Source organism: Apium graveolens, chromosome 5 (assembly GCF_009905375.1).
Source record: "Apium graveolens cultivar Ventura chromosome 5, ASM990537v1, whole genome shotgun sequence".
NCBI lineage: Eukaryota > Viridiplantae > Streptophyta > Magnoliopsida > Apiales > Apiaceae > Apium > Apium graveolens.
In genome coordinates, this window is record NC_133651.1 from 305503868 (window position 1) to 305517664 (window position 13797).

The 13797-nt window shown below is 39.3% G+C and overlaps 2 protein-coding genes across 3 annotated transcripts; one reads left to right on the forward strand and one right to left on the reverse strand.

Annotated features, from left to right (window-relative positions):
• Positions 1-295: 295 nt before the first annotated feature.
• On the forward strand, positions 296-2022 carry LOC141659314 (uncharacterized). The gene has a single exon (XM_074466117.1). The coding sequence runs from the start codon at positions 400-402 to the stop codon at positions 1807-1809; it is 1410 nt and encodes a 469-aa protein (XP_074322218.1). The 5' UTR covers positions 296-399; the 3' UTR covers positions 1810-2022.
• A 1047-nt stretch (positions 2023-3069) lies between these two features.
• LOC141659315 (F-box protein At3g56470-like) lies at positions 3070-6002 on the reverse strand. 2 transcript variants are annotated; one of them, XM_074466119.1, is made up of 2 exons: positions 4457-6002; positions 3070-3423 (listed from the first exon to the last, which is right to left on the reverse strand). In XM_074466119.1, exons 1-2 carry the CDS (start codon positions 5853-5855, stop codon positions 3413-3415), a joined length of 1410 nt encoding a protein of 469 aa, XP_074322220.1. In that variant the 5' UTR covers positions 5856-6002; the 3' UTR covers positions 3070-3412. The 2 variants fall into 2 exon arrangements, with proteins under 2 accessions (XP_074322220.1, XP_074322219.1); XM_074466118.1 differs by lacking the exon at positions 3070-3423 and adding an exon at positions 3435-3751 and having other exon boundaries at positions 4457-5998.
• Positions 6003-13797: the final 7795 nt, after the last annotated feature.

The following is a 13797-nucleotide window of genomic DNA, read 5'->3' on the forward strand; positions in this document are numbered from 1 at the left end:
CGTGTACTAGAAAAACCTTAATTAGAGGGAACACTAACAAATACTCTCTCCGTCCCACTGGAATGTTTACGTTACTATTCTATATGTATTTCGAGACTTTTATAAAATATAGTTTTATAATATTTTTTCAAATTTTCTTTTTAAATAAAAATTGTTTAAACTTTTATTAAAAATAATTAAAAAAGATTATGAAATTATACTTTAAACGAGTATTGAAAACTGAAAAGCGTGCCGAAAAATAACATAAATAATCCGGTGGGACGGAGGGAGTACCGATTTGAATTTTGAACGACGCTCAAAATTTCAAACGAAATTAAGACTGAAAGACAAATCGAAGCTCCCCTGCACTGTATCTATATCTTTATCTGTATCTGTATCTCCACTTGTCTTGCTCACACAATGGGAGACTCTTCAGTACTAAAGCTTGCAATTGAGAAAGGCCCACGATCAGGCGAAACCCTAGAGTTCCGACCCGGATCTTCAATTCGACTCGGCCGAGTTGTCCGAGGTAACTCAGTCACAATTAAAGACTCAGGTATTTCTACTAAACATCTTGAAATTCACTTTGAAAATGGTTTAGGCAAGTGGGTCATAACTGATCTTGGGTCTTCGAATGGTACTATTTTGAATGATGTGTTGATTGATGCTAATACCCCTTTTAGTCTTTCGAATAATGATGTTGTTAAATTGGGTGAAATTACTTTGATTGGTGTGAGTGTTTGTGATGGTGATGGGGGTTTACGGAGTAGTAGGCAATTAGGGGGTGAGGGGAGTAATGTGGTAGAGGGAATTGGAGGGGGTGTGGAGGTGGAATATGTGGTTGAGAAACCGAAACGCGGGCGTGGAAGGAGAGGGAAGGTGGGGGGAAATGAGGTTGATGGAGTTAGGAAAGACGAGATTGGGAATTTGAAGGATAGTGATAATGTGGTGGCTGTTGAGGAAAATGTTGGGGAGAAACAGAAGGGAGGGCGTGGGAGGAAACAGAAGGTTGGGGGGAATGAGGGTGAGGTTGGGAATGACAGGGTTAGGAAAGACGAGGTTGAGGAGATTGGGAATGTCAAGGGGAGTGATAATGTGGTGGATGTTGAGGTGGGGTTTGAGGAAAATGTTGTGGAGAAAGTGAAGCGAGGGCTGGGAAGGAAAGTGAAGGATGGGGGAAATGAGGGTGAGGGTGTGAAGGAAGGGGGGAATAATGAGGTTAGGAAAGGAGGGGTTGAGGGGATTGGTAATGTGGTGGTGGTTGAGGTGAATCAAGGGAGGCAATTAAGGTCGAGGGTTACGAGGAGTTTGATTAAGGAGGAAGGTGGGAAGTTGGGTTCGGTTGAGGATTTTGGTAAGCAGTTGGAGAGCTTGGCCGCGGTTGAGAGGAAGAGAGGGAGGGGTAGGGGGAAGAAAAAGGTCGTAGAAGAGGAGGTTAAGAAAGAGGTTGTTGAAGAGAGAAGAGAGGTTGTAGAGGATTTTGTGAGGGATTTGCCTGAAGTGGTTGTTGATCAAGATGTTGAAGAGAATACGATAAATGAGTTCTCCGAGAAGTTAGGAGTTGAAGATGTGGTGGAAATGAAGGATGCTGAGCATAAGGAAGAGGGGTCAGGGGCTAAGAAAGGTAATGTTGAGTTAGGACCGGAGCCGGATTTGGAAAAAATGACATTAGGAGAGTGGTTTGATTTTTTGGAGGTGTATTTGCCAAAAAAGATACACAATGAGACGGAAGAGTTGATTTCTAATATGGAACAAAGAGCTAAGCAGTTTCATGAGCATAGTGTGCAACAGAAGCGTGCAATGGGGAAGGGCAAGTCACCAATGGTCTAGAATTAACCGGATTGCAATGAGGTTTAGAGCTTACATTCAGTGTAGTTTCTTCTATTTGAAAAAAATATCTGAATTAGGGAGATTGAAGTTGTTAGCAATCGTGTATGAAGTTGATGTTAGATAAGCATTAACACCTGAGTTGTGTATGTGTAGCTTAACTAATGAGAATGTATATATGTTCTAGTTTTTGTAACTATGAACATTTTTGACAAATTACCTTGCAATGTCTAACAGTGGTTTCAAAATTTATGTCGATGGACTATTATAGTGAGACCACTTATTACTTCCTTTTTTTTTGCTTAAATTGCAATGAAACCAAGTAAGTTGTGGCTTCTGAAAAGTATATCTAAGAGTTGAGAACTATCAAAAATTTGTCGAACCTCTGCAAATAAAGATAGGCCGTTAAATCAAAGGACTTTCTGCTTACATACCAGATTCATTCAAATTATCAAAGTTTCTTACAGCTTCTCGTTACCCTGGAGGGAGAAAAACAATGTTATAGTTTCTAGAGTTGCTTCTAAAATTGGTACAACTGTTAATAGTACTGTTTACTGGCTAAAACAAAAAAGCTCTGAAGGAGTGTGGATCATGCCATTTGATTTCAATAGTGAAGCGTTTGGGAAAATAAAATTGCTGGGTGATGTTTGCCGAGCTTTAGGAGTTCAACTAATGAAGTTTGAGGGTTCACTTTCTGTTTGTGTTTCACTTGACTTGTATTAATAAAAGTTATACAGGCCTTGTTGTATATAATTAGCCATAGCGATGGTGTTGTCTCCTCCACTCTCCGTTTTAGAGTTGTACTAGAGAAATTTGGGCAGCTGTTGAATAATACAAACGGTGGAGCCCTTTTGATGGTGAAATCCATCAGGAGCATTTCTAAAGTACTGTTATGTAATCTCCAGAGCATGCAATATACATGTCTGGAATTTCATGAGCACCCCTGTAATGCTTAAACTTTCTGTGTAGAGAGTTTAGGTGGAGATGAACTGTTGACATCATCTGCAATATGAGCTGTCTGCAGGATCCTTAATAATTAAGTTGGAAGATCTCCTGATTGTATTTGTTGCTTATGTAGATATTCTCTACAGTTTTGCATATCTGTAAGTTTGAAAACCATTAATATCTTTGTTAATGTCTTGTAAATCAAGATTCTTTGTTAACATAGCCTCCCTCAAATTTCTGCAATTTCTGCACATGCTAATAGACAATAGCCGGTTCTGCAAAATTTTCTATTACGGCAGCCTAATAGAGACCAAGATAAAAGAGGATGAGGATTAGAGATTTAATATTCAGTTTTGACCAACTATGCAGCTCCTGATACTGGAGTCACCTAGTTGAGCCTAGTCGAATCAGAATCATCATATATATAGAAGATTTTTCGAAATATTCTCTTACTACAATTACATACGAGAAGCAAAGTTCACAGAAGGTTGGGAAGTACGACGCCCCGTTCACCAGGTTCTACCACTAAGGGCAAAATCATTAGTTTGTACTTGAGCTTTGACATTTTCCTTGCAGTATGTTACATAACGAACGATTGCGTACAAAAGAGTCGTGGGTCAAGGACAACATTTTGCATGACTTGATGGCCATCAAACTCAAGTTAGCTCATTTCTGTTGTATAATTAATTAACAAATCATAACGTTATATTTGGATATTTGCAACAAACAACTTGTACATGAAAAAGGATACAAACAAATATTGCTTGACTGTATAAAATTTAAAGCAATCATGAGCACCACACCAGAGACAGACACAGAGAAGAGAAGGCTGATGCAAGCGAACCAATTCTTGGAATAGAAATAACAATGCCATCTTTGTCTACTTTTACCCTAACTCTAAAGCAATTGTTCTCTGTTGTTCCAAAGCTGTTTTCTGAAACGACAGCGATCACATTTTTGTTCTCCCTTTAAATGATCTCTAAAGCCCATGAACTCTTACCTTGTAATGGCAAATTATATTATAAGCATTAGAAATACACATTAGGCATAATATAATATACACATATTTTGTTTCTTAATGTTTGCGAATGAAAGTAGTCGGTACAAGCATAATGATTAATTATACATCTACCTCTCCAAGCACTAGACATTTCCTCTAGAATGAACTGGTGGTAACTTATATACTTGTTAGGAAATTGATAATGCTTCGATAAGATTTGGAGGATGATTCGTAGAAGTATTTATAAGAAGGGGTCTCTGAGATTTTTACGTGCACCAAAAGATTACACTAGAAGGATAAGTACTTGAAGCAGTAAGTGCTATTGGTGGATTGTATAATATCTAAATCATTAAATTAGAACACCCATTTTCTTAAACTGATTGTATATATTAATCCAGTTATTATTTCACATAACATCAAGGGATCCTGCTTCTAAAATCTCATCATTTCATATTTCAATCAAATTTTTATAACCCTTTCCACCAAATTAGTTTCTACACACCAGGATCCTATTTTTTGAACCACACATTTTTCTTAAAAATCATCTTTTACCAATCATGTCCACGCTATCAACATATGACAAGGGTATTTATAAGCACTAACAATCTACAACGATAAAAAATATAAACAATTACCAATAAAATTCATAAAAAAAAACAAGCATAGCAGAACTTAAAATAATGAATAAGAATACTAAAAAGTTACCTTGATTATTTGAGGAGTGGATGCAGGGGGGTTCTAACCAAAATGTTAAGTACGTCTTATCTGAAGTTGTAATACCACAAGCATACTTGTATTCAGGTAAATCGGCACCAGCACAACCATCCTCCAACAAGTTTGAAGTAATAGACTTATACTCAACTAAATTGCCATTCTGTACGGAGAGAATAAAGCACCCGCCATCAAAAACCTGGTATATCTTGTCTGATAATATTCCATTATTTCTCCTAACCTCTGTACAAAATTCTGAAAGCCCGTTAATTTTTTGACCAACAAACAATGCTTTATCTCCCAAGGTGCTCACAGGGATCCAAAGCTTGGTTGACCAATCATACCTTTTTAGACAAGGTATACCATGGAGATTAACATTTTTTTTTGAAATTGGGCGAAAAAACAGTATCATCAGCTCTCCATTCAACGAAAACATTCTGGCTGCCAATTTAGAGAAAATATTTTGAACAAAAAGGTCGTCTAAAATCAAATTGTCAAACCAGAAATCTTCATTAACAAAATCAAAAGATGCTAGTTGTCCAAAAGGAGAAACAATGTAGAGCATTCCACCGAGGTAGACAGGACGACAATGAGCGGGCACAAATTCAGGAACGGGCTTAAATTGTCTAGCAGTCCATTCTTTATCACCAACACGACATGTTAAAATAACAAAGTTGTGAGAAGCATTGTGAGTATCAAGAAGAAAGAACACACAATCCGGTGAATCAGGACGGGCGGAAAACGCAGGTCTAAACCGAAAACAACCATACTGGGAGAGAGAAAAAACCACTGAATTAAAACTTAAACTAAATCTTAGACTTGATTGGTGAAATTTAGGGAGCTTGATGATTTTTTTAGTTAGCGGAGAGAACACTAAAAAGTAAAATGTATGAGTCCAGGAAAACAAGCCGTGCTTAATAACGGAGATAAAAAACCAATCATGATCAGGAGTAACTTTAACATCGAAATGCGAAGGAGCTGGAATGCCAAATTTAGTAAATGATATGTGTTGAATAGAAGCTAGTTGGCTAGGGGATGATAATGAAGTATCATACAGTTCGAATTCATATGTTTTACGATTAAATTCAACCCACCATGGTGACAACAAAAACGAAGAATTAAGAGTAATGGAAGGAGCAGCAAACCAGGTTTTGCAAACAGCGCGAAAACGAGCCTGGTCAGTGAGACTGAGTCTGCCGAGAATTTCAGACAGGAGATTGCTGTCTAGTTCAGACCATGTGCTTTTGATTTCTACTTGTTCAGCTACTTGTTGTTGTTCAGGTGGTTTGGTCTTCTTGAGGTTATTATGATGTGACAAGTAATAACGGGTAATAATCACGGCCAGAGGAATTGAGAAAGTAAGTAAGCCAACTACTCTAGCGCCGGTCATCATCTCCGATTCCTTTTCATTCGCAACCCTAATTTACACCCTGTGTGACCGGCGATGAATGTTTTTAAGAAACCGCTGCTTGTTTGACCCGGCTTCTGACTGGGGTTTGTAATTAAAAGTTTATTCGACTGGGGTTTCAACACAGGGGTTGTCTAGACACATAAAATACTAACTTTTATGATTTTAGAACGTTTTTATTGGTTGAATTGATGTGAATGTAGGACTATCAACATTTACTATTAAAAGACTAATCAAAATTTGACTAATCATTTTTTATTATATGTCCAGATATCAGTATCAGAAAAAACCATGTAAACAATTCTTGAATAATTTTATAAACATCTTTGATCATTTAAATAATTGAACGAATAAAACGTCGGCCCGTATCGGCCTCTAATAATAGATCATATCTTTCTGAAAAAAACAACGAACAATTTACTGATTCATCTCCTGAATCAATTACTTGTTCGATTTTGTAATTATTTTCAAAGAAGAAATATCGTTAATGGCGATTAACAATAAATTAGACTATACACTAGAAACAACATATGTACTATACCCCGCTGATCAGTCGGGATACAGTACGAATTAATGCCCGTCCGTATAAACCCACCATTATATCGGGTATCCGGGAACACTTTTCCCAAATAAATTATAGGGTCCAGTCTATCCATGACTCTTTTTGTAACCATCCAGTCCGTAGAGTATTTGATGATAAACCATTTTGGTTAAAATATCATAATTCAGGTTTCGCAAATAACCCGGAATAATAGGTATTTGCTCAAGAGATCAATAAATAATAATGAAAGAACATGAATAACGAATACTTGCATAGTCAAGATTTATTGCATTTAACTATTCTGAATTTAAAATATGGGAGAAATACTTGTCTCAATTGAATTAACTATCTGATCTTTAACCATCTGATACATAAATGACTCTGGTCTATCTGCATCTCAATCGATAGACTATCCAACCTTTACCCGTCAGCACCATGATATGCTTCTTACATCTATGAGTCCACTCATTACTAATAGCCCATGTGAACATATTTTACTCTAATACTCTCAGTCTGGCTTTGAACGCCTTGAACTATGCGTATCTATCATAAAAGATACTATTTTAATCAACCGACAATATCGTCTAATTTGTAAGTCTATCATTATCATCTACCCACCGAAGACAATAGATAAGGATCATATATTCAATTATAAAATTTAACAAACACATGGATACATAATTCACATAGCACGAAAACGCCTAAGGCACGTAACACATAACTCAGCTAGTCAAAAGATTCAATTTGGTATGTTTAAAACTAGATACGAGTTAAAGTGCGTATTTTCTTAAAATATCTTACTCAAAAGGGTTCGTAAAATAATCGACCTTTCGTTCCAAAAGAATTTAGGTCTTAAAAGTTTTTTTATTGAAAGAAGAATAATTTTTTGAGTCTACACTCGTTCTTTTTGTTTAAAACAGATAAATGGTCTAAATGTTATCCAATTATTACAAATAATTTGATTAATAAATCATTTTTTTAATTTTAAAAATCGATCCAAATTAAATAATTAATAAAATGGAATTTTAAAAATATTTTTAAATATTTCAATTTGTTAAATAAATAAATTAATTAATTTTATAAAATGAAATTAAAATTCTAATTTCCAAAACAAGTTTTAGGATAACTCCTTAGCGCAAAATGATAACTCCTGATGGCGGGGCTGCTCATTCGACGCCGTTCCTGGATCCTTCGCCGCCGTGGGGGTGTAGCTGTGGTGGGGTTCCTCCAAAACAACACTGGAAGGGGTGTTTGGGTCCCGCGGCGCCTCCGGTGTGAGAGTAAGAACTCGCTTTTGGGAAAGATGAAGATAGATATGAATGCAAGGTGGTTGTGTGTGTATATGAGTGTGAGAGAGTGATTAACCCCAAAACCTTACCTTCTTGGGCTATTTATAGCCAAAGGATAGGGTTTTGGGGTTGGTACCTTTAAATCGTAGCCATCGGTTCTGGGAGCGGAGGACACCTGTTTGGAGTGGATGCTTTACACGTGTCAGCGCTGGACTGGTCGAGGAATGTTCTGAGGATCCTCTGACACGTGCCCTGATTATTCCCATGAATGATGTGTGACAGTTGTCCCTGTCATGTGCTTGGGCCAGTGCCTAACGTGCTGAGATTTCTCAAGTTTGGGCTTGCGGGATTGGGCCAGTCAGGACTGGTAGTACGCAGGACTAGACCGAGTTAGGAGTCCAGGACTAGTCCCTTCCAGGAGTTATATGGAGTTAAGTGTCCAAGACTAGACCTTGCAGGAGCTATATGTACTATCATGTGCCCCCCCCACTCTGGATTGCGTTGAGTTCGTCCAATCAGGATTAAGGTTGGTTGTTCTTAGAAAATTTGTGCTTTGCTTGCCCTCTAGTCCGGATTGCGTTGAGTTCGGCCAGTCAGGACTAGGGTTGGTTGTTCTTAGAAAAATTTGTACTTTCCTTGCCCCCCCAGTCCGGATTGCGTTGATTTCGGCCAATCAGGACTAAGGTTGGTTGTTCTTATAAGAATTTGTGGTTTCCTTGCCCCCCAGTCCGGATTGCGTTGAGTTCGGCCAATCAGGACTAAGGTTGGTTGTTCTTAGAAAGATTTGTACTTTCCTTGCCCCCGGTCCGGATTGCGTTGAGTTCGGCCAATCAGGACTAAGGCTGGTTGTTCTTAGAAGAATTTGTGTTTTGCTTGCCCCCAGTCCGGATTGCATTGAGTTCGGCCAATCAGGACTAAGGTTGGTTGTTCTTAGAAGAATTTGTGCTTTTCTTGCCCCCAGTCCGGATTGCATTGAGTTCAGCCAATCAGGACTAAGGTTGGCTGTTCTTAGAAGAATTTGTGCTTTTCTCGCCCCCCAGTCCGGATTGCGTTGAGTTCGGTCAATCAGGACTAAGGTTGGTTGTTCTTAGAAGAATTTGTACTTTCCTTGACCCCCAGTCCGAATTGCGTTGAGTTCGGCCAATCAGGACTAGGGTTTGTTGTTCTTAGAAGAATTTGAGCTTTCCTTGACCCCCAGTCCGGATTGCGTTGAGGTAAGTAGTCCGGACTTGGAAGTTGAAACGGTTTTGGGGATTTTCCCCCAAAGATTTAAATTGTTACAGTTGTCTTTTTTCAAAAGACGTGCTATAATTAATGACTATTCATTAACCGCTGTTTATTATGGGTGGTCAGGATGGTGCCACGTGTCGTGGCCTCTCAATTTTCACTACGCCTATGAAAAGGCCCCCTCTCCTCTCTTTTTCTTTTTACTCTTCTTCAACTTCTTTTCTCATTTTTTTCTCTAAAGCTTTTTCATCGGGATCTTTTGCTGGTGTGCCGCCGTTGCCCGGTCTTCTCTTGTCTCTCTGTAATCTCTTCGTTTGTAAGTTTCCTTCTTTTCTTTTCTTTCTTTTTGATTTGTATCTGTTTCTCGATTATGTTGTTTGCTTTGGTTTTTCTTTGTTTCGTAATGTCCTTCGAGTTCTTTTGTCTGAATGTGCCTATGTATATTGGTATCTATATATTTTTTTGGTGTTTGATTTTGGGGAATCGTGTTTCTGGAATCAGGGTTTTTTGGTTGAGTCCGGACTTGGTTGCTTTGTCCGGACTGATATTTTTGTATTTGGTTTTTTGTAGTTTTTGTGTTATTGTGGCTTGATTTTGGAGTAATAGGCTAGTTCTAGGGGTTTTGTAGCATGGAGTGGTTATTTTGGGTTGTGTTTTTATTATGGCTTTTGAGCTTCGGGTAACCGGACTATTTGCTTTTGACTTTAAATAAAATTGAACATAGGATAGTCTGGACCATGTAGCTTTCAAAATAAATAAACTGTAGGGATTTAGACTAACCTTTATCACTTATTTTAGGTTTATGGTCCGGACTAAAACTCGTGCAAAGGCCTACATTACCTGCTATCCGGGGTCGTCTGGTTCAGATTTAGATTCTTCTAGTGATTCGGAGCGCATTGAGATAGAGAACAGCTTATATTATAGAAACATCAGGTCCGGGTACGCGAGGCAGCCTAATGCGGGTCCGGGGCCGTACAATAAGGATAAATTTGTCAAAAAGTTCGCCGGGAGTATTGTTGCCAAGGAACATTATGAGTTGAAGGAGGAGTACGCTGCTTTGGACCATGCGGCACAGGACCCTTCAATCTGGGCTGCTTTCCAGCTCGATCCCCGGATTGAATGGAGGTGGCCTGAGTCCGGAGAGAGGATATATCACAGGCCAGCTGATTGGTTTGTTCCGGTGTGGCTGGGGCATCTCCGGTCCGGGTGGAATCCGCACTGACATTTATTCCTCAAACATTTATGTAAATATGAGTATAAAATTTCCCCAATACAGATAACGCCGAATGTGATCAAATGGATGACCTGGTTTATGGCTTCCTGCAACCAAAATTCAGCCCACTTTCAAGTTGTGGCATCATATCTTCAGCCTAGTCCGGTCTAGCCAGATGCCTTTGCATGAGCTTCGGTTCCGGGCTCCGGAGTGTGTTTATGGTGGTTCTTAAAGGCCCGTCATTCAACAGTCCTCGTTGAAGCATTGGAATGGGTAGTTGATTATGCTGAGGGGTTTAGACTTGCATTACCTTCCCCACATTGCTGCTGAGGGAGTCCGGACTCGGTTCCGTAGGGGTGTTCTCCGGGGAGACGCTATCCGGATGGTTTTTGCTTTTTGTGAATGTTTGGGTTTCCAGATGACCCGTGATACTTTTATGATGCACAGAACTATGCATAGGATAGGGTGTAAGTTACTTGTTTTTGTGTCCGGACTGTTTTCTTTTGTTGCATTGCTCTGTAGTTGTTGGTTTTTATAAATATTTTATTTTAACTTGTGTTTTTTGCTTTATTTTCTGGCAGGTTTATCGCATTACAATCCGAACATGTCTTCTTCGGCTTATAGTGATGCATTGAAGGGTTTGGGTAAGGCTTTTAAGCTGCCTAAGAAAACTGCAGTTTGTGGGTCCAGATCCAACGCCTTTGTGGAGGAAGGGTCGCAGAGCAATGATGTGTCGAAGCCGGAGGCTGATGTGAATGACAGGGCTCCGGAGTAGAATGTTGAGGTGGAGATGGGTGATGAATTTTCCAATCTAGAGGAGTTGGAACATCTTGGAGAGGTTCCAGAGGTTGAGGGTGTCCAGAAGAAGAGGTTGAGGGTGTCCGGAAGAAGAAAAGGCTCCGGAGCTTTAGGACGAAGCCTCCTTGGGCTCAAAATTTCGATGTTGGTGCTGGGTCCGAAGTTGATAAGGGAAAAGGCTTGGATGCTGAGAGTCCGGAGGCTTGTAGTCCGGAGCTTGAAGTTAAGGTTGCCCGTTTCATGGCCGGGATTCCTTCGGAGGCTGATTGGAAGAAGATGAACCTGTCCGGATTCGACGCAACTATGAATGAATGCTCCCGGCTCTGGGGTCAGGTACATTGTTTTTATGTTCTTATTTTTCTTCAATTCCTTTGCCTTAGAATAATTTTCTAAGTACCTCTATTTTCTGCAGCTTGGTGGTTATATGGCCGGATATGCTTCTCTGGCTTATAATGAGCTTAAGGATGCCCGGACCACTATTGCTGATAAGGATGCTAAGATCAATAATTTGAGGGATCAAATTATTGTCAAAGATACTTCCTTGTCCGGACTGAATAAGAAACTTAATGACGTCACGACCCGGGCTGAGAATGCTGAGAAGGAGGCTGCGGATTTAAAGTCTCATTAGCTGAACTCCGGAAGCAGCTTTCCTCTATGAGGTCGGAGTCCGAAGTCATTGAAGAGTACAAGAAATCCGTGGAGTATGATAGGGCCATTGCCGACGCTTATGCTCCGGAGATTGGTCGTTGTTGGCTGGTTACCGAGAGGCATATTAAAACTAATCCGGAGGTAGACTAGGAGAGCTTTGTTGAAGAATTTATCAAGGCGAAACAGCATATTGAGGCAGGACTCGGGGAACCGGAGCCTTTCGACAGTCCTTGCCCCAGCTTCCTTGCTCTTGATGCTTCAGAATCTTAATTTCTTCTGAATTGTAATTTGATGTTGCTATAAGACTTTTGATCATTTGCTGTTGTAATTCTCGTACTTTGCTCGGGCTGACTTTTAGGCCGGTTAAGTTTTGAATGTTTACCTTCATTGCTATTATTCTGCTTTGTTATTGTAGTTTATTTTTGCCTTAGAATTTTTTTCTAAGTTAAAGATGTTTGCTATAGTCATGACTCATAGTTGGTCCGGACTAGTGCTTGTTTTACTTAGAAAATAATTCTAAGTAAATGTTTTTGTTTTAGTCCAGACTCATAGCTTGTCTAGACTAGTGGTTGCTTTTTTAGAAAATTGTTTCTAGGTAAATATGATTGCTCTAGTCTGGACTAATAGATGTCCGGACTAGTTGTGGCTTCTTTACTTAGAAAATTATTTCTAAGTAAATAAGGTTGTTCTGGTCCCGACTAATAGTTGTGTCCGGACTAGTGATGGCTTGTTTACTTAGAGAATTATTTATAAGTATATATGGTTGCTCTAGTCCTGACTAATAGTTATGTCCGGACTAGTGGTAGCTTTTTTACTTAGAAATAATTTTCTAAGTAAATATGGTTGCTCTAGTCCTGACTAATTGCCTGTCCGGACTAGTGATGGCTTTTTAGAAAATTAATTCTAAGTAAAAATGGTTGCTCTAGTCCTGACTAATAGATTGTCCGGACTAGTGGTGGCTTTTTAGAAAATTAATTCTAAGTAAAAATGGTTGCTCTAGTCCTGACTAATAGCTTGTCCGGACCAGTGGTGGCTTTTTTGTTTAGAGAATTAATTCTAAGTAAAAATGGTGCTCTAGTCCTGACTAATAGCTTGTCCGGACTAGTGGTGGCTTTTTAGAAAATTAATTTTAAGTAAAAATGGTTGCTCTAGTCCTGACTAATAGCTTGTCCGGACTAGTGGTGGCTTTTTAGAAAATTAATTCTAAGTAAAAATGGTTGCTCTAGTCCTGACTAATAGCTTGTCCGGACCAGTGGTTAGCTTTGATAAATATACAGAGGAAATGCTTTTCATTAATCATTTATACAAAATATAAGGAAAACAAGTTGGTTGCTTGCCACTACAAGATTTTGGCTGCTTTGTTTGTTCTTTCCTATTGGTAGAATTTCCTTAGTCTCAGCCATGCCAAGTATTTGGGACTTCTGAGCCATCCATGTTCAGGAGTTTGTAGGTTCCTGGCCTCAGGACTTCTTTGACCTTGTATGGTCCTTCCCATTTGGGCATTAGCTTTCCAGTGTTTGTGGGATCTGATGCTTCTGTGTCTCGAAGGACTAAGTCTCCAACTTGGAAGTTTTTGACTCTGGACTTTTTACTAAAGTGCTCTCTTGTTTTCTTCTTGTATTTTTCCATCCTTTCTACAGCTTGGTCCCGGACCTCATCAATTAGCTCCATGTTTGTTCTGAGTCCTTCTTCATTTGCTTCTTCCTCAAAGTTTATTGCTCTGTGAGAAGGAGATCCAACTTCAATAGGAAGCATTGCTTCTGTGCTATAAGCTAGTTTGAATGCAGTTTCTCCGGTGCTTATCCCGGGGCTTATCCTATAGGACCATAGTACGCTTGGTAGTTCTTCTGGCCATTTGCGTTTGCTTTCTTTGAGTCTCTTTTCAATACCTCAGAGCAGGATTCTGTTGGTGACTTCTACTTGGCCGTTTCCTTGGGAATATGCTACTGATAATTTTTTGTGTTTAATCCCGCGCTCCTGAAGGTAGGACTCAAATTCTGATCCGATGAATTGTGGACCGTTGTCTGATACTAGGACTCGCGGTATCCCGAACCTCATCAAAATGTTGTCCAAAAACTTTATACAGTCTTGCTGATTAATTATCCTCATTGCTTTCGCTTCAACCCATTTGGTCATGTAATCAATCGAGACTAACAAGTACCTGAGATCTCCTTTGACCCGGGGAAAGGGTCTCATGATGTCAATACCCCA